This window comes from Anomaloglossus baeobatrachus, chromosome 1, assembly GCF_048569485.1.
Source record: "Anomaloglossus baeobatrachus isolate aAnoBae1 chromosome 1, aAnoBae1.hap1, whole genome shotgun sequence".
Taxonomy (NCBI): Eukaryota; Metazoa; Chordata; class Amphibia; order Anura; family Aromobatidae; genus Anomaloglossus; species Anomaloglossus baeobatrachus.
This window is the reverse complement of record NC_134353.1, coordinates 617524412-617545989: the sequence shown is the minus strand read 5'-3', so window position 1 is coordinate 617545989 and position 21578 is coordinate 617524412. Positions and strand designations below refer to the sequence as shown.

The 21578-nt window shown below is 44.7% G+C and overlaps 1 protein-coding gene across 4 annotated transcripts in view; it reads left to right on the top strand.

Annotated features, from left to right (window-relative positions):
- The first annotated feature begins 878 nt into the window (after window positions 1-878).
- LOC142296664 (uncharacterized) overlaps window positions 879-21578 on the top strand; it is a 50412-nt gene continuing 29712 nt past the window's right edge. Inside the window, exons 1-6 of one of the 4 annotated variants that reach the window (XM_075340583.1) lie at window positions 879-997; window positions 3989-4051; window positions 6347-6499; window positions 11010-11127; window positions 18852-18899; window positions 19523-19600. In XM_075340583.1, the coding sequence (XP_075196698.1) occupies window positions 4002-4051; window positions 6347-6499; window positions 11010-11127; window positions 18852-18899; window positions 19523-19600 (447 nt within the window). In that variant the 5' untranslated portion in view covers window positions 879-997; window positions 3989-4001. The other 3 variants (XM_075340560.1, XM_075340569.1, XM_075340579.1) reach the window with 3 other exon arrangements.

Genomic DNA, 21578 nt, shown 5'->3' with positions numbered 1-21578 from the left:
TCTAAAAAAGCTCCAATGGTGGAAAATAGCACATTTCTATGTTGTATTTTTATTTCAGATTTTGATATAGAAAAAAAAAAATAAAAATACAGGTAACATAAAAACCTGATTTAAACCATAGGCCATTTTCTGATGATAGCTTCCCTTAATGTATGGCGTCGGTATTGTAAAAGCTAATGACAAACCTGCTAAAATATGTATGTATATATATATATATACATATATATACATATATATATATATATATATATATATATATATATATATATAAGTCAGATCAATAGAAAGATTTGTGCAGAATAGAAGTTTAACAATGTTTTTTCTGTTGGTGTTTGATTAGATTTTTTTTCATCCCAAAATCCAGGTCGACTTGAATGGACCTTTTCATCCTTATTTTGAATGGGAGACAAGGTCATGCAAAATTACTTGGGGATAGTAGATTAAAAATGTGCAATTCTGAGTAGAAATGGAGTTGCCTGAAACATCTCCAAAGTTATCACTGTCTAATTGGATCTATTTACTTGAAATCTTCAATCTCAGCCAAGGTCAGTTTTCACACAATGATATAACAGCTGTGACACTGACATCTAGTGGTGGAATGGCACAATACAGCTGTAATTTACAATATGCCTGAAGAATAAATGCCAAGTCATCTCAGGCTCGGTTCACCCACATACAGTGTTCTCCGCTGAGCACTGCGTCTAGGTTTCTGCCGTGATCCTGGAAATAAAGGAATCTGATGGAAACCATGACCGAGCCATTCACTATTATGAGGCTGACAGTCACTATGGATACTGTCAGGCCTACATCCTGGCCTTTCGAAAGTCAGTTACAAATGTGTATTGCATCATAGAGGTAATCCAGGACTAAGATGTTGATGACCTTCACTTTGGATAGGTCTCCAATATCAGCTTGTTATAACCAACGCCAACGCCCGACACCTTGACCGATCAGCCCAAACCACACAGCTCCATACATTGCTAGTGGCTATTCTCAGGTACTGCAGCATAGCTCCCATTCACTTCAACCCGATAAAAGGAGCTTAAGGCTATGTCCGCACGTTGCTTTTTACCTGCTTTTTACCTGCTTTTTTGCTGCTTTTTCAACTGCAGCGTTTAATGCCAAAATGGTTGTGTTCTGCTTTTCAAGCAAAGTCTATGGGAATTTGGGTTTCTTGTCCGCACTATGCAGTTCAAACTGCAGCCTTTTTGTTGCAGAACTTTGGTCAAAAACTCAGCTTTGCAGTTCAAAACCCAAATGGCAAAAACAATTGACATGTCAGTTGTTTTTGCCATTTGCGTTTAGAACTGCAAAGCTGAGTTTTTGACCAAAGTTCTGCAACAAAAAGGCTGCAGTTTGAACTGCATAGTGCGGACAAGAAACCCAAATTCCCATAGACTTTGCTTGAAAAGCAGAACACAACCATTTTGGCATTAAACGCTGCAGTTGAAAAAGCAGCAAAAAAGCAGGTAAAAAGCAGGTAAAAAGCAACGTGCGGACATAGCCTAACCAGGTTATGAAGGCAAGTTAGGTAGGGAACGTATCTCTGAGACCCTCACCATTGCTGAGAATGAGGGAAACCTAGTCTTTATTCCAACCAGAGAGCAAGAGGAATGTTCACTGTCCTCCTCCTTAGACTTGAATGGAAAAGAGGTAAATAGCAGAATTCACCCCCATAGGCAGTGGCCCTCACTTTATTTACAGTCCTAACTTGTCTACTCACATTTGTTGTGGCCATAAGATAGCTGTGGGGTTAAATATATATGATCATTAAATGAGTCTTGTTCTGAACCTCTGCTCTAATTTCTTATTTGGTAGCTACACATAGTATACATGGTATACATTCAGAGCCACATGTTGTCTACTTGTCAGGGTCATACTCATTCCTCCATACAATGACCTTGCTTTCATTCCTCACTAACACTTGGCCATATTTTTCCTTGTATTTTATATAATTCTTCCTCTCCCTCATTGTGTGAGGTGACCATATTGTGACTTCATAGAATGACAATCATGGAATGCGGAGGAATCCATTGTACAGTGTTTGGGGCTTTCTACTGAGTATGATGAGCATTTCAGTTTTTATCTACCTGGTCCATGACTGGATGTATTATGTTATACTGGTAGTGTTATATTATAGTAACGCATGACTAAGCTTATAGAACCAAATATATGCTCTTATACTAGAATGTGAATGTTATATCTTATAAAATCAGATGTACTCTATTGTCCTTTCTGCGATTGTGGAGAATTATGGGCATTAAATGTTGCAAGGAGACACGTGGATTACATTCATCCTGGCGGTTACAGAATTTTTTCTATCTTAAAGATATCCTCCCAAGAAGATTTTTATGAAATAAATCTGTGTATATGTGTATGTAGTGTACTGTGTATGAGTTAATATACTCACCTACCACCCCCATTACCGGATCCAGTGCTGTTCTGCTCCTCTTCTCAGTGATGTCACTAATCTTTAGACTTTCCTGTGCTCAGCATGGCTATTACAATGTAAACCAATGTAGCGTAACAGAGAGGCTCCATAGACTTTCATTGTAAAAAGAGACTTCTGGCTCATGGATAGAGCATAGACTGAGCCGCAGTCTGAAGAATGGGGACATCACTGAGAAGAGGAGCTGAATGGTGCTGGATACTGGACAAGAAGGTGGCAGATGAGTATATTAATACTAATACATGCACACTACATTACATAGACATAAACACAAATGTATGTGATAAAAAAAGAAAAATTTTCATTTCTTTAAAGGGTTGTTCCCTTCTGAAACAGTTATGGCTTTGCCAGATACCCTCACCTACTGTATCCTCACCCATCCCCTGTAGACTGTGAGCCGTCGCGGGCAGGGTCCTCTCTCCTCCTGTACACTCCTGTGCCTTAAAGTATTCACGATTATTGTACTTGTCTATTTATGCCCCTTTTTTACATGTAAAGCGCCAAGGAATAAATGGCGCTATAATAATAAATAATAATTTTATACCATAAATATCCGATGTGTTGATTGCTCTCCACTGACAGTAGTGAGGTTCCCAATCTACATTTATGAGAATTCTTAAAATTGACGTAAATTTTCAGTACACAATCAAATACAGTAGAACTGAGGGTGCCTGAAAATAATTTGTAATTCTTATTACCAAGTTGTTACTGGGGAAGGGGTTCTTACCCTAACATGAGTAATATTAGCATCTGCCTAAAGCGGGTTTTACACGCTACGAGATCGCTATAGCGATCTCATTGGGGTCACAGATTTTGTGACGCACATCCGGCCGCTGTAGCGATCTCGTTGTGTGTGACTCCTAGGAGCAATTTTGGATCATTGCAAAATCGTCGAAAATTGCTTCTCGTTGACATTGGGGCCCTCTCCCAATTATCGCTGCTGTCGCTTGGGCGAAGTTGATCCTAGTCCCTGCGGCAGCACACATCACTACGTGTGACGCCGCAGGAACGAGGAACCTCTCCTTACCTGCCACACGCCAGCAATGAGGAAGGAAGGAGGTGGGCGGGATGTTCGTCCTGCTCATCTCCGCCCCTCCGCTTTGATTGGCCGGCCGCTTAGTGATGTAGCGGTGACGTCGCTGTGATGCCGAACGTCCCTCCCCCTTGAGGGAGGGATTGTTCGGCAGTCACAGCGACGCCGCCGACCAGGTAAGTGCATGTGACGCTGCCGTAGCGATAATGTTCGCTGCGGCAGCAATCACCAAATATCGGCATAACGATAGGGGCGGGTGCTATCACGCTCGCCATCGCTAGTATCTACTGACTCAAAGTAGATTTCCTGCCACAAGATCAGGTTTTGATCAGGAAAAAAAACTTAACAAAAAAGCCCTGTGTGAACATAGCCTTATGGAGGTTATACTTTCCTTAAGATTATAGGTTGGTAGAACTAATAAACAGTGAGAGCACGTCTTGTTTTCAACCTTATTAACTTTGATATCATGGACATATGATTGATGAGTGTATATTTTACAATCATAGATAGAAGAACAGCATGACATCAGATTTCCCTGTATTACTTGAAGATCCACAATACAGCGCTATGTAAGTAATTTAGACTTCCTTCACTTATAGGTCCTGATCCTGTACCAATTATTAAATATTCAATGACCAATTATTCATCCCAACCTCTGTATTGTCTTACAAATTCGAAGAAACAAATCCTCACACTATGTCCATATTGAGTTTGCAGTGAACATTCACTGTCTCCATCCCCATAGGCTCCAGGATCTCACACTGAGTGTATCTACAGGGCCCCATTGACTCAATGGGTGCCACACAAATGCCTTTATGGCATCTGCCGGCCTGGCATGCGACATAGAAATGTTGTCTATTAAATTATATACATTTTTTAAAATTAGACCCAGTAGGCGATCTATGTCTCTTCATTCTCATACAGGAACAAACATCAATGCCTTGTATCAGAGATACAGTCATATGAAAAAGTTTGGGCACCCCTATTAATGTTAACCTTTTTTCTTTAGAACACTTTGGGTTTTTGCAACAGCTATTTCAGTTTCATATATCTGATAACTGATGGACTGAGTAATATTTCTGGATTGAAATGAGATTTATTGTACTAAAAGAAAATGTGCAATCCGCATTTAAACAAAATTTGACCGGTGGAAAAGTATGGGCACCCTTATCAATTTCTTGATTTGAACACTCCTAACTACTTTTTACTGACTTACTAAAGCACTAAATTGGTTTTGTAACCTCATTGAGCTTTGATCTTTATAGGCAGGTGTATCCAATCATGAGAAAAGGTATTTAAGGTGGCCACTTGCAAGTTGTTCTCCTATTTGAATCTCCTATGAAGAGTGGTATCATGGGCTCCTCAAAACAACTCTCAAATGATCTTAAAACAAATATTATTCAACATAGTTGTTCAGGGGAAGGATACAAAAAGTTGTCTCAGAGATTTAAACTGTCAGTTTCCACTGTGAGGAACATAGTAAGGAAATGGAAGAACACAGGTACAGTTCTTGTTAAGCCCAGAAGTGGCAGGCCAAGAAAAATATCAGAAAGGCAGCGAAGAAGAATGGTGAGAACAGTCAAGGACAATCCACAGACCACCTCCAAAGACCTGCAGCATCATCTTGCTGTAGATGGTGTCAATGTGCATTGGTCAACAATACAGCGCACTTTGCACTAGGAGAAGCTGTATGGGAGAGTGATGCTAAAGATGCCGTTTCTGCAAGCACGCCGCAAACAGAGTCGCCTGAGGTATGCAAAAGCACATTTGGACAAGCCAGTTACATTTTGGAAGAAGGTCCTGTGGACTGATGAAACAAAGATTGAGTTGTTTGGTCATACAAAAAGGCGTTATGCATGGAGGCAAAAAAACACGGCATTCCAAGAAAAGCACTTGCTACCCACAGTAAAATTTGGTGGAGGTTCCATCATGCTTTGGGGCTGTGTGGCCAATGCCGGCACCGGGAATCTTGTTAAAGTTGAGGGTTGCATGGATTCAACTCAGTATCAGCAGATTCTTGACAATAATGTGCAAGAATCAGTGACGAAGTTGAAGTTACGCAGGGGATGGATATTTCAGCAAGACAATGATCCAAAACACCGCTCCATATCTACTCAGGCATTCATGCAGAGGAACAACTGCAATTTTCTGGAATGGCCATCCAAGTCCCCAGACATGAATATCATTGAAAATCTGTGGGATGATTTGAAGCGTGCTGTCCATGCTCGGCGACCATCAAACTTAACTGGAATTGTTTTGTAAACAGGAATGGTCAAATATACCTTCATCCAGGATCCAGGAACTCATTAAAAGCTACAGGAAGCGACTAGAGGCTGTGATTTTTGCAAAAGGAGGATCTACAAAATATTAATGTCACTTTTATGTTGAGGTGCCCATACTTTTGAACCGGTCAAATTTTGTTTAAATGCGGATTGCACATTTTCTGTTAGTACAATAAACCTCATTTCAATCCAGAAATATTACTCAGTCCATCAGTTATTAGATATATGAAACTGAAATAGCTGTTGCAAAAATCCAAATTGTTATAAAGAAAAAAGGTTAACATTAATTGGGGTGCCCAAACTTTTTCATATGACTATATACTTGGTGAAACACCGTCCATATATATCTTCAAAGAAAGTGTCCACTGCAATGTGAAGCATAATCCTTACTTAGATGTTTTTGCACCATCATAGCAGCTCATATACGCATTTTGCTCTAGTTCCGGTTACGCGGCTAGGCCGCCCTTCTTTTGAGATGAACATTGTTATGTGTGTGTACCAGGGCGATCCTCCTAACCTTTTCTTCTATAAACATCTCTGCATCCTTCACAATTGATGTTATAGTCAGACATTGCTCCATAGGGAAGCAGGAGACAACGACCTATTGGAATTTGAAGGATGGAACTGCAGATATACACAAAAAAACAATGATCTACAAGACGCCTTGGGGAAAGCTGGAGTGGAGAGACATGAATTGTCTGAAGAAATTGCATTACTACAAAAAAATAACAAAAGGTGATCTCCTATATTCTATCATTTCCTTCTCTACCCAACCCTATATTAATGACATTGTAGCTTACAACTTTACGGTATACCTTGATTTAGTATCATCCCAAGTCCACAATCTAGCCTAAAAAATAATGGGTAACACTGGCACAAAAAAACTGATGCAAAACGCGCCTGACTTTGCCCCAGTTTACACCATTTTTGCTTTTGATGACTACTGTCATATTAAATCTAGTAACATAAATGTAAACACTCCACCATTAGTGTTCATTTTGTTGCCAAGGGTAACTACATGTGCAATTACCTATAGCGACCAACATTAATTTTAACTTTTTGCCCTGAAAACATAAAAGCTAGATTTTAACTTATATTTTGCTCAATCAATCTGTTAAAGCACTAGTCCAGTGTTTTTGTTTTTTTTGCCTGCTGTCTTATGCTCACCTTCCGCCATTTTTCTCTTTTTTCAGCATAGCTCTGGTCAGTCTCCAGAGATTTGTGACCTGCCGGCATCTCCAGTATTTTATGTAGTGCGTCACAGGTCCCAACTCGATACAGCTCTCTGAGAGCCTCATTCTGGCTCACATAGAGTTACACTGAGCGCTTGTGATGTAACTTTTTACTTTTGGCCACTCAGAAGTTACAGGCACAAGGTGGGGCCGTGGGACCATAGTGATGCCAAAAAAGATGAAGCCGGCAGAGAGTGAGTATTAGAATGGGGGCTGGTGGTCTTAGATTTACAGCACAACTCCAGAGCTGAAAAAAAACAAAACCCTGGAGTGGTGTTTATGGGCACTTTACAAACTTTTCACAGCCAAAAACATTGTGCTAGATGAAATAACTTTAGGTTTCCTGCCTGCAATCACATAGCATTTCCCAAAGCTAGTTAAGGTGCCTGGTACTGATGAGCGAATGTATGTGTTACTATTCGCTATTCGTAGAATAGTACAGTATTCGGGCTATTTGTTATATAGTGAGTAATGGTGTATTCGCCTCGCTATATTCGGATGTCCTGCCCCGCATGTTTTTGCAGCTACTAAACATTGGTCTTCTTAACCAATCACAGTAATGCCGCAGCTATCTTACATTGCTAGTGTCTCTCTCCAAGCACTTCATACTCACTGATCACGGCAGGGCGCGGCTGTAACACTTCTCCTGCTGCCTCTCTTCTTCTTCCCTACCTGCTCATTAACCACATCACATATTCATTGCACCCACTCATTAGGCTCATACATATTCAATCCTTTCTGGTAGCCGTGATTGCTTGCAGTCAGACCTGCCCCCACGCTGAGTGACAGCTGTCTGACTGCAACCAATCACAGTCGCCGGTAGGTGGGTCTATATCACATAGTCAAATATGGTATCCCAGGACTGTCACATCTAATTGATGTGGCAATTCCGTGCAGCTGCTGGCTGATATTTTTAGGCTAGGGGCTCCCAATAATGTGGGTCTCCCCAGACTGAGAATACCAGGCCTCAGCTGTGAGGCTTTATCTTGGCTGGATATCAAAATTGGGCGGACTGCACATCTTTTTTTTTGTTATTTATTTGTTTTACTGTACGATATAGACCTGCCCACTGGCGGCTGTGATTGGTTGCAGTCAGAAAGCTGTCACTCAGCATGGTGGCAGGTCTGACTGCAACCAATCATGGCCACCGGTGTGCATGTGAAGGTTTGAAAATGTATGAGCCAAATGAGCGGATGCAGTTAATATTTGATGAGGCTAATGAGCGGGTAGGGAAGAAGAAGAGAGGCAGCGAGAGCAGTGTGACAGCCGCGCTGCACCATGATCGGTGTGTATGAACCTGAGAGAGAGACAGAGAGAGAGAATAAGTGGCGCAATACTGTGAAATCCTTATTCCCAGAAACCATATTTGACTTAGTGCATGCAGGCATATTCTTCAGGTTCTCCCTATTCACTTGCATTACTTTCCCAACCATTTCAGCCTTTTCCTCAGGCCCCCAGACCACTCTGTTGGGTCCAGCAGAAAATTACTCGCATTTCCCATTGCCTTTCATTGTACTCGCTATTCATAACGAATGCACGAATATTACAAAGTACTCTTTACCAGTATAACAAATACAGATGTTACATTACCCGCTCATCTCTAGTCCGTGGGCACAAAATTTGTTGGGGGCATGATCTCACCTCTGGAATCAAGACCCCCATTTGACCCTTTATAGCAGCTATATATAATAGAGATGTTGTGTCTATGATAGCCACAAAGCACAAAGAATAGCAAGCCTAAAGAGAATGTCTTTGCATTTTCTTCATTGGGTGGATTTAGCATATAACCATTTATTTAATATGTACTCCCCCCACCTAAACCTTATACTCTATATTAATATATAGCTATCTAATGGCTTAGACACACCTGGCTATCCCACACTATTCTAAAATAACCTATCCCGTGTGCCCACCCATCCACGACAATTTTTGTATTTTTTTGTGTGTTTGACCGCTATACATATATTTGTGCCGCCCCGTGCCAGCAGCCGGCGCTGCTCGGATCCAGGGCCTACGGTACGGCTCGTGGGGTTCCCTGGTCCCGCTGTCACTCCGAATGAAAGGGGGACATATTTGTACGGGGTTGATTGTAGAATGTCTGTGACACCACCCACGATGTGTGAGGTGGGACACCACCACTGCTGTTGTGCGATACCCGGGGGAGATGTAATGGCAGCTGGATTTTAACCCCTCCGTGGGTAGGGATGGTTGCCCCGGGGCCCAGTGTCTCTGTGCAGGGTATGGCGACGGCAGGGGCCCGCACGCCCAGATAGACCAGGGGATAGTTGGTTACTCACTATTGAATGAATCACACGAGTTCTTTGGTAAACCAAGGTGCTGGTGGCCGGCTGCCGTGGACGGTTGTACTCTGGTCCCCCTACCCAGGCTGGTGGTCGCTGTCCTTTCCTCTGCACTGTTTTTGTGTATTGTGGGCTGCCTGGTTTGGAACTCAGGAGTCCGCTCCCGGCTTGCTGTGTGCCTAAGGAGCCGTGCCCGCAGACGCTGATCCGTGGGATCTTTGGGCCCTGGCAGTTGCCCTATCCCTCTCTCTCTCTGGGTGGTCATCTTCTTTCGGGACTTTTGTTGGGACAGGACCTATAATCCTGCCCTCAATCTGTTAATTAGCTAGGCCGCTGGTTTCGGTCCTGGCTTCAGGGTCCGAGTACCCCCTCTGTGCACGGTTTCTGGTCGGGATCTCTGGTGTCAGTACCGGTTGGAACCCTTCTCCGGTCCTCCTCGGATCTGCTGAGCCGTCTTCCCGTCTCCTGCTGACAGAGACCACCGTCTGCCACCTAGCCAAGGTACCAGGGCTCCGACCCTGGCACCGTTCAACTTGAACTTCCTCTGCTGGAGCTACACCTAGTTCCAGCCCACACTCCTTTCCACTTGAACTACCAACTACACTCCTTATTTTCCCGCCCCGGGCTGTCTAGACCCCTAGGTGGGCGTTCCCTAACCGCCTGGTCCCGCCCACTGGTGTGCCTGTCTTGCCCTAAAGGGGGGGTGACTAGGGTTTCAGGTCGGCTGTGTGTTAGCTAGGTGAGGGAAGGTGTTATGCGGGGACCTATGTGTGACTACCTGGTTTTGCCAGGACGTCACATATTCATTTTGCTAATGTGATTTGTGATTAAGCAATTTTAGTGCATATTAAATAAATATTTGTTTTAGAGGCTTTTCTTCGGTCGTGGATCAAATTTCCTCTATTTTGATATACCTTCTATGGTTTGGAAATTCCCATTATCCTGGAAGGTGAAGGTCTTTGAGTTGAGAAGTGTATTCAAAGCATAACAAAACTAAAAAATTATAATCAACTGGCAAACTTCAAAGACTTCCCAAGTTCATTTTGAGATCCTTTTAAATGTCCTTCCATGGTATAGGTCCCTAAATACCTATTCAATGGGAGTCTGTCAGCCCTGAGAACAGTCTCGTACCTCCCAAAATTCATGGCTCCTCTTACAATTAGATGGCCTTGTGTAACGTCACACGTGCATCATGCCACAATAATGATGTGGTGCCAGTCCGGCCAATCAAACGAGGGGTTGGGGATGCTGTCAGGTAAGAAATGGTTTTCAGGGCTCTCCTCTACCTGCTACAGATTGGTGACGTAGCCAATGGACCGGGTTCTGTGAATGAATTCGCATCTACTCTTCCGCCAGGCCATCTGCTCCCTACTTAGATATTTTAGATGACAAACAACTTGCTTGCAACAGTCTGTTCATTTCCTTATGCTCTTCTCTGGGTTTCCACTAGAAATAAAACCGTGGTGTTATCAAAATTTTAACATGTTATTTTTTGGAAATGAAAAATGAGTGTTAAAAACCACATTTGTTTTTGCTCCATCTGTACATGTTTTTTGCACCGCATTTTTTGACAATAATATTTTACAGTTGATACACATGTCAAAAATGTAATAACTGCACAGCCAAAAAACCCAATGCAAAAATTCTGTCTTCTTGAATATGGGAAAAAAAGATTCAAGAAAATACTTGCCTTCTTTATCTTCTTTTGTTCAGCCTACGGAAGGAGATAACTGAGTTACAGTATCGGAAGAAAAAGGAGGAAAATCTGAGGTTTAAAGTAAAGCAAAATGAACTTCCAACAGTGATGCAGCAGCAACCAAAGCATGAGAAGGTATAACCAGAGGACCCCAATGTAGAGTTTGGATCAGGACCCTCCAACTAGTTATCCATCTTATATGTAGAATTCTGGTAGTGGCCCTCAAACACCAAGACCCAGATATAACTCCCATATTTAGTACTGATAGCAGATCTATTCCATGGTAATCAAATTCCTAATAAATTTTAGAAAATATGCGGAATTTGGTGAGTTTAAAAAAATTTATGATTTTATTTGCATGACTTCCCAAAAATGCCCCCCCCCCCCGCTATTTTACACAATGCAGAAGATTGTATCAGTCAGAAAAGGCCCACATGACCTTGGGCTCAAGTAGATGGACTTTAGGTAAATGAGTGCCTTCGATTTTTGGAATTTCTTCTTTGGAATTTGTTGAAAAATTTCTCGAAGGTGGGTAAGGCTGGGTTCACACATAGCGACAGCGACAACGACGTCGCTGTTACGTCACCATTTTCTGTGACGCAACAGCGACATTGTATGTCGCTGTTATGATCGCTGCTTAGCTGTCAAACACAGCGACGCAGCAGCGATCATAACGTCGCTACATGTGCAGAGAGCAGGGAGCCGCGCACACCGCTTAGCACTGGCTCCCTGCTCTCCTAGCCAGAGTACACATCGGGTTAATTACCCGATGTGTACTGCAGCTACATGTGCAGAGAGCAGGGAGCCGTGCACACTGCTTAGCGCTGGCTCCCTGCTCTCCTAGCCAGAGTACACATCGGGTTAATTACCCGATGTGTACTGCAGCTACATGTGCAGAGAGCAGGGAGACGCGCACACTGCTTAGCGCTGGCTCCCTGCACTCCTAGCCAGAGTACACATCGGGTTAATTACCTGATGTGTACTGCAGCCACATGTGCAGAGAGCTGGGAGTCGGCGCTGGCAGCGTGAGAGCGGCGGAGGCTGGTTACGAAGGTAAATATCGGGTAACCACCTTGGTTACCTGATGTTTACCTTGGTTACAGCTTACCGCAGGCTGTCAGACGCCGGCTCCTGCTCCCTGCATATTCAGGATTGTTGCTCTCTCGCTGTCACACACAGCGATGTGTGCTTATCAGCGGGAGAGCAACAATAAAAAAATGAACCAGGGCTGTGTGTAACGAGCAGCGATCTCACAGCAGGGGCCAGATCGCTGCTCAGTGTCACACACAGCGAGATCGCTAATGAGGTCACTGCTGCGTCACAAAAACCGTGACTCAGCAGCGATCTCAGCAGCGATCTCGCTGTGTGTGAAGCACCCCTAACTCAAATCTTACAAGATTCAATCATTTCTAGTACTGATACAAGTAAATAATTAAATGGTAGATGATAGATAGATTGATTGAAAGATAAACAGCCAAAAAGTGGAAAAAAATGCAGAGGTAGTGTAGTGGGTGGGCCTACCCCCTACAAGTTCAGCACAGGTTACCCGGCATTGTTATTATTAAAAATGTTGCATTTTATTATTACATGTGATTTTGTGTGTTAGGGCACCCCCTAGTGGCCGGGTGGGACGGCTGTTGCCACCGGGGAGGAGGAGTCGGTCGGATATCTAGGAAAAGTCTGAGTGTGTGTGGGAGAGAGGATCCGGGACAGCAGACAGTGAACATCTGCAGCGGCAAGTGTGTGTGTGAGCGGACCATCAAGGGACACCGGAGAACAGGAGGTGGACGCAACCTCAGGGTCTATTCCGCTGGTGTGGGTCCAGTGCGTGCTTGACCGGAGAGTGGGAGCCCGGAGAAGAAGAGTATCTAGGGCATATCCCCACCAGAGGGTGCGTTTGGGCAGGTTGTCCCCAGCTCCACTAATATTGCCGGAATCTGCTGACCGGAGTGTTTTATCCTTGTGAATAAATGTCATTTTTATTGCATCTGGACTTTTGCCTGCCGACTCTTTGTGCATCGGCCGATGAAGATACTGACACACACTTTCTCAACATTAAAGAAGTACCAAAGCCAGGGATGTGCCTTGAATACAGTGCTGCCACGACTACACAGCCAGGAGCCTCCCTGGCTGGTCACTTCATGTGGCGTAGTCGGCAGGATGCGATTCCCCTGCCAGGAACCCAAAAAGCTGGAGATCAGGTCGTGCCTGGAACACAGGACCATGATGCAAGGTTCCCAGTCCCCTGGTGGGAAGAAAACACAGTACCCGTAGCGTTGGACCGGGTACAAGATGGCGGCAAGGAGGCCGTTATCTGTAAGGAAGAAAAGGCGCGAAGAATTGGCGCCAAAAGAAGAGCCTGGGGCTGGCCGGCGCCGAAGAGAAAGTACGGAGTACTCCGCCCAAAGAGGGGAGGCGCCAGCTCCAGGGCATTGAAGAAGAAAAAGAAGTACCTCAGCGGAGGAGTCAAGATGATGCGTGAGGCTGGGGGTGGAGTCCGTTTAAGAGCGGGAAACGAAGACCCGCCTCCACTCTTCCCAGTCTCAGCGTCGACATCACCGCCATTACCAGCGATACTGTCGGAGACCGAGATGGAGACCTTTGGGCAACCCGCGGAGTTGGCAACGACTATGGCCCTAATCAGCCTCGGTCGAGGTCGACCCCGGTTCGCCCCTGCTAGTGAGGCCGCGTTGGCGGACCTTCCCATTGGACCGGGAGGTTCCACCAGGCCGGACAAAGTTTCCTGGAAGACCTCATGGGATGCTCAAACCGGGAGCACCATCACAGAGGTGAAGGCGACCTATGCCACCCCACCCATGCCAAACCGTCCGGGGGTTGCAGCCTTCCCATGGGAGACCCCGCAGCTTAACGCCGCCGCTTCCCCATTTGTGCCGGAGCCGGCTGAGGAGTTCACTGAGCGCTTGGAGAAAGATCACCTGGGCTTCTTCTGGGACCCAGTCGTCGCCCCGCCTGCGGAGTCGCACCCCAGTGTCCCGACCCCGAAGCCTGACCCCGTCCAGGAACGTCTCCTGGCCGAGACCCTTGTCCGGGAAATGCTGTCCGGTTCCGGTGGCGAGGAGCTGGCACAGCAGTTTGTGACCGGGGTGGTTGTTAAGTTCAACCAGCAGGACGGATATGGATTCATCCGAGAAGTCGAGACCGGGGATGATTACTTTTATAACAGAGTTCATCTCGACGTGGAAGGACTGCCCAAGCGACTCCATACTTTGTGGCCGGGCGAGAAAGTCCAGTTCCTGCCGGACGCAGGTAGCCGCGGCCTGTTTGCTGTTTGTGTCTCCCGCATGCCAACCACCCGGGAAGCGGAGCAGTGGCAGGAGGAGATTGAGTGGGAGGAGCAGCAAGAGCGGCGCCGGAGCCATGCCAGACCGCCCGCGCCCTCTCAACCCCGGCGCATCATGGCTGCTGTCCCGGAAACAGCGACTGCATCGGCCCCTGACCCGGAGAAGGTTCCAACCGTGGTAGCGGTAACGCAAAATGTTACAAACAAGCCGGTCATCATGCTGGACGCACCACCACCATCTCGGGCAGAGACACCATCACCCCCAAGAGGAGCTGCAGCAGCTGCACCGGCGGAGCCACCTTTCGCCCCTGTGTCTTTTAGGCGAATCCGCCGTCAGCCGGGACAATCTCTGGGGGCCTATATCCAGGCTCAAGCGGAGGAGTGGAAGAGAGCCTGGCCCCCAGAGTAAGTTGTTGACTTCAGCACCTTCAAAGACCGGTGTTGTTCCAGACTGGCAGAAAGTTCCCTTGTTGTTGAAAAGTTTTACGGGCCTGTTACCCTCCAGCAAAGACCGGGAGCGCTCTTGAAGCCTCCGGGCGCCCATCTAAGACCGGGAGCGCTGTTGAGCCTCCGGGCGCCCATCTAAGACCGGGAGCGCTGTTGAGCCTCCGGGCGCTATCCAGAGACCGGGAGCGCTGCTGCGCCATTAAGCGCCCCTAAAGACCGGGAGCGCCGCTGAACTGGTGCCGCTGTTGAGGACTGACCCAAAAGGTTTTTATGTGTTAACATGTTTAAAGTTTAGAGCCTTGCCGGGAGGCTCGGAATTTAAGAGGGGAGGCATGTAGTGGGTGGGCCTACCCCCTACAAGTTCAGCACAGGTTACCCGGCATTGTTATTATTAAAAATGTTGCATTTTATTATTACATGTGATTTTGTGTGTTAGGGCACCCCCTAGTGGCCGGGTGGGACGGCTGTTGCCACCGGGGAGGAGGAGTCGGTCGGATATCTAGGAAACGTCTGAGTGTGTGTGGGAGAGAGGATCCGGGACAGCAGACAGTGAACATCTGCAGCGGCAAGTGTGTGTGTGAGCGGACCATCAAGGGACACCGGAGAACAGGAGGTGGACGCAACCTCAGGGTCTATTCCGCTGGTGTGGGTCCAGTGCGTGCTTGACCGGAGAGTGGGAGCCCGGAGAAGAAGAGTATCTAGGGCATATCCCCACCAGAGGGTGCGTTTGGGCAGGTTGTCCCCAGCTCCACTAATATTGCCGGAATCTGCTGACCGGAGTGTTTTATCCTTGTGAATAAATGTCATTTTTATTGCATCTGGACTTTTGCCTGCCGACTCTTTGTGCATCGGCCGATGAAGATACTGACACACACTTTCTCAACATTAAAGAAGTACCAAAGCCAGGGATGTGCCTTGAATACAGTGCTGCCACGACTACACAGCCAGGAGCCTCCCTGGCTGGTCACTTCAGTAGCATTAAAAGTAAATCACCCATTTTTTTAATAACAATATGTAATGTTTCAGTTGAACATAGCTATGAAAAAGCTTGAAAACGAATATGTTAACTTAAAGGGGTTATCCCACAAACAAAGGACATTTTAATCAATAGATCTTGGAATACAAATAAGTTCCACAACTTGATGTGTTGAAAAAAAATGTCCCTGTGCTGAGATAACATTATAAATGATATAAGCTGATTCTTTCTGTGAGGTAAAACATTTTCCCATCTGTATTTAAACATGTTTTACTTCACAGAAAAACGAATTTGCGATCCCATGGCACATTCATAAAATGATCTCAACACAGGAGCACTTTTCTTTAACACATCCAATTGGGAAACTTATTTTTATTCCAAGATCCATTGATTAAAATATACTTTACTTGTGAAGCAACCCATTAAAACTTTGCACCTGGTGATTAAAATTCAGTGATTTATTTATCAGCACTGTAGATCCCTGCCTAGACCTCTGCTTGCTCCCTCCAATTTTACTATGTTGACTCATAGGTATCCAACATGTGCCACACCAATTAAACCATATTGATCTAATATTTGCTGTGACCTGTATGGGAGGGCCACAACCCACATATGAAATTTTAGTGGCATTCATGTAGCCCTGTCAGCATAGTAAGTGCTGGAGTCCTAGGAATTGGTTCTAGGAGTACCAGGAAAGCTGAAGGGAATGAGTGGAGGAAAAGATAAGGAGTCATCAGAAAAGATGATTAGGAGGTGGGTTTTATATATTACTAGCTGTAGTACCTGGCGTTGCCCGGGATAGTAACTAAGTGTCTCTCTGTCTCTTTACCACTCTCTCACTCTCCCTCTCGGTCTGTCTCCCTCTCTGTCTCTCTCTGTCTCTCGCTGTCTCTCTCTGCCTGTCTCTCTGTCCCTCTCTCTGTCTCTCTGTCTTTCTCTCTCTTTCTGTGTCTGTCTATCTCTCTCCCTGTCTGTCTGTCTCTCTCTCTGTCTGTCCCTCTGTCTCCCTCTCCATCTCTCTGCTTCTCTGTGTGTGTGTGTGTGTGTGTGTTTGTGTGTGTGTCTCTCTATGTCTCTCTCTGTCTCTCTGTTTCTCTCTCTATCAGTCTGTTTCTCTATCCATCTCTCTCTGTCTCTTTCTGTTCCTCTCTGTCTGTCTCTCTCTTCTCTGTCTGTCTTTCTGTTTATCTCTGTCTATCTTTCTCCCTGTCTGCCTGTCTCTCTGTCCCTCTCTGTCTGTTTCCCTCTCTATCTCTCTGTCTGTCTCTCTCTGTCTGTCTCTCTCTGTCTGTCTGTCTCTCTCTCTGTCTCTCAGTTTCTTTCTCTATCCTTCTGTCTCTCTATCCATCTCTCTCTGTCTCTCTCTATCCCTCTGTCTGTCTCTCTCTTTGTCTCTGTTTCTATGTCTGTCTCTCTGTCTCTCTCCCTGTCTGTCTCTGTCTGTCTCTCTCTCCCTGTCTATCTCTCTCTCTGTTTCTCTCTCTATCAGTCTGTCTCTCTATCCATCTCTCTCTGTCTGTCTCTCTGTCTGTCTTTCTGTCTCTCTCTGCCTATCTCTCTCCCTGTCTGCCTGTCTCTCTGTCCCTCTCAGTCTGTTTCCCTCTCTATCTCTCTGTTTCTCTCTCTGTCTCTCTCTGGCTGTCTCTGTCTGTCTGTCTCTCTCTCTGTCTCTCTCTCAGTTTCCTTCTATATCCTTCTGTCTCTCTATCCATCTCTCTGTCTCTCTCTATCTCTCTGTCTGTCTCTCTCTGTGTCTCTGTTTCTATGTCTGTCTCTCTATCTCTCTGTCTCTCTCCCTGTCTGTCTCTGTCTATCTCTCTCTACATGTATGTCTGTCTCTCTATTTCTGACTGTCTCTCTGTTTTTCTCTCTCTTTCTGCCTCTCTGTTTGTCTCTGGCTGTCATTCTGATTCTCTCTCTATCCGTCTCTCTCTGTCTCTCTCTCTCTTTCTCTATGTATGTCTCTATCTCTCTGTCTGTCTTTCTGTTTCTCTCTATGTCTGTGTGTCTCTGTCTCTCTATATCTGTCTCTCTCTGTTTCTTTCTCTCTCTTTCTCTCTGTCTCTATCTCTCTCTCTCTATCCCTATCTGCCTCTCTCTATCTCTCTGACTGTCTCTCTGTTTCTCTCTTTTGGTCTGGCTCTTTCTATCTCTCTCTGTTTCTCTCTTTGTCTCTGTCTGTCTGTCTGTCTTTTTGTCTGTCTTTATTTCTTTCTCTCTCAATCCATCTCTCTTTGTCTCTCTGTTTATCTCTGACTGTCTCTCTCTTTTTCTGCCTTTTTCCCTGTCTGCCTCTCTATCTCTCCGTCTGTCTCTCTATTTCTCTCGATGTCTATGTATCTCTGTCTGTCTCTCTCTCTATCTGTCTCTCTCTGTCTCTCTCTCCTGTCTGTCTCTGTCTGTCCCTCTCTGTCTATTTCTCTGTCTTTCTCCCTGTCACACTCTCTCTCTGTCTCTTTCTATCCATCTCTATCTCTCTGTCTCTCTGTCTGTTCCTTTCTGTCTCTCTGTTTCTCTCTGTCTCTATCTATTTTATGTCTGTCTGTCTCTCTTTTTCTCTCTTTATCTGTCTCTGTATCTCCCCGTCTCTCCATCAAAATCATTTTAACTGATGCATAAGCTTCTTATACTAAGAATGCCCTTTGTTGCCTATAGCAACTAATCACAGCTCCTATTAATGACCTGAAGCTCCCAGCTCCATTGACTTTAATGGAGGCAGGAGAATAACTGTAAAGTGCAGGGTCAAATTTCCCCATCAAACCCTGAGTCAAATGAGATGTCTGTGCAAAATTTCGTGATTGTAAATGCGACGGTGCGGATTCCTTTAGCAGACACACACGCACGCACACGCACACGCACATGCACACGCACACACACACACACACACATACATACACTCAGCTTTATATAATAGTTGTTTTTTTTACCCATCCCTGTTCTTCCATTTATTATGCTTTGGGGTCTGGAGAGACATTAGAAGATAATAAACATCTTTTACTTGCAATTTAGGGGGTTTTTGATTAACAAAAATAAATTGCTGCAAATAGAACTTCCAGACCAAATTTGAGGGAATTCCTTGAATGAGAAATTTGAGGGATTTACGTATCTCTAACTATAAAATATATCTTATCGCAGGAAAGAAGATGTCTGCAGATGGTGAAAAGAGATCAGCTAAAAAAACAGGTAAAACAGGTAAAAATTACTCAGGATCCAAATGCTTATGATTCAATGACAACAATGATATATTCCCCATACTGACATTTCTACATTAGCCTTGGAAACAAATACAAACTGATACCATGTTCACATTTTCCGCAACAGAATCTTATCTTTGGTCATGCACTTAAAACACTGTTGCCTTAAACTGTAAAACTTAATGCATTGCATTGAACTTGTAACTGGCATGAAATGAAACAGGAGCCAGTAGCAATTGTCATAATATTAGCTATTTCCAGGTGAGTTGAGTAGCCATGCATATTCTGCATTTTCCCATGGTATATAGGTTGGCCCAACTTTGTGCCACAGCCATAGCAGAAATGACAGCAGAGCTTCTAGTGTAAGGAAATGGTGAGCTAAGGTCCTTTCAACTAGGAACCAAACATATTAGGCCAAGTTCACACGAGCATATAAACAATTGTCGATTCGTCCAGAAAAGTCAGACGATTTTTTTACTCATTTATCATCCGTGTGCAATTTGTATACAATCCGTTTCTTTACTGGACAGCCCTCACCCCAAAATGTAAACTTGACCTTGACATGACTGTGATGACTGTGTTTCTACTTCTGTGTTATTTCCCTTGTCTTAGTCTGTGCACTGTAAAGATGAAACTTTGGTATTGAAAAATGAAGTCACGAGATTGAGGAATCTGATCATTGGCCTGAAGGTGAGTTATAAAAGGGTAGAATTTGCAAACTTTCCTGGTCGTTGTTTGCAGATAGAATGCATTTATTGTTGTCACATATTATAAATTCGTATACACTCCTCCAAAATCCGGAAATAAATAATTGAGGATATTTAATAAGCTATATATGCCAGAATTCTAGCAAAATTTACGTAAAAAAAATTCTACAGCCCTTGAATCACATTTATTATGATTTGCCTACAAACAAACATGTGTTTTAGTTAGAACGAATTGTGGCTTGACATGAAACACTAGTATCGTAGTGAGTAGGGAGAGCAGAGGACTCCTAGACTGCCCCTTAGACAAGGGGGCTCTAGCTATTCCTCACCTCAGAGTTACCTCTGAAGGTGAGAATGTCTGAGCTGCCAATCTTACCCTGCTGCTAACCAGCCCTGATCTTGTACCCCCTCCCTTCCTACCCAAGACAGGAGTGTGATAAAACTAACAGAGATAGACAATCCGGGGTACTCAAAACTCTATTTTACAGCATGCTTATACAAAGGTATAAGGCAATAATAGGTAAGGAAGAAAATAAAGGCTACTTTACACACTACGACATCGCTAAAGCGATTTCGTTGGGGTCACGGAATTTGTGATGCACATCCAACCGCGTTAGCGATGTCTTTGCGTGTGACACCTATGAGCGATTTTGAATCTTCGAAAAACGTGCAAAATCGCTAATCGGTGACATGCCCCCCTATTCCTAATTATTGTTGCTGCTGCAGGTACGATGTTGTTCATCGTTCCTGCGGCAGCACACATCGCTCCGTGTGACACTGCAGGAACGACGAACCTCACCTTATCTGCGGTCGCGCGCAGGAGGAAGGAAGGAGGTGGGCGGGATGTTCGTCCCGCTCATCTCCGCCCCTCCGCTTTGATTGGGTGGCTGCTTAGTGACGTTGCTGTGACGCTGAACGAACTGCCACCCTTAGAAAGGTGGCGGTTCGCCAGTCACAGCGACGTCGCTAGGCAGGTAAGTAGTGTGACGAGTCCACGCGATTTTGTGCGCCACAGGCAGCGATTTGCCTGTGATGCACAAACGATGGGGGCGGGTACACATGCTAGCGATCTTGCTAGCGAGATTGCAGCGTGTAAAGCGGCCTTAAGAGCAGGGAGGAAACAACAACACAATGAGAGGATTCTACAACTCTAAGCACCAAACAATATAATCACCAGCAAGACTGGGACACAATAGCACACAGACTGACACAGCAAAGCTATAGTCGGAGTGGGAAGACAGATTCCACCATTTTAAAAAGGTGAAGAGTAAATGTGATAGGTTTGAAACAATATATGATCCCAGAGGTAACCAGCACACTTGCAGAGGGTAACTCTTGTTAAAAGAAAAAAAGTTCAGCTCACCCGTATATGTGCTCTCTCTCAGCTTGAATGGGATGCATGCAGTCCACCAGACAGGCAGGTCCGTGAGAATGTGAAGGAGAAGGAAAAGGAGGGACTCAGCACCAATTGCAGAGTGGAAAAATATATCCAGCGAGATATAAAATAGAAACTTTATTCAATAATTAAAAATCCAAAATATCAAGGTTTCAATGATTCCATAAAAACATCCTGGCTTGACGCGTTTCGGACAAGAGAATATGAGTAAAGTCCTTAATCATAAGCATATAAACATTTTTATTTTATTTTATGGAATTGTTGAAACCTTGATATGTTGGATTTTTAATTATTGAATAAAGTTTCGATTTTATATCTTGCTGGATATATTTTTCCACTCTGGAATTGGTGCTGAGTCCCTCCTTTTCCTTCTCCTTCATGTAACTCTTGTTAACCATTAATGAGCACATAGATAGTCAACATCCGATCCTTCCTGTGTAACTCAGAAACACCATAGAAACCATAGTGTGGAGTGTCAGAATCTAAAGTGTGAACAGCATCTGATACCGCTATGACACTCGGCAAGTTTTGAGCAAACATCTGTGTGACAACCAGGCTTCAAATT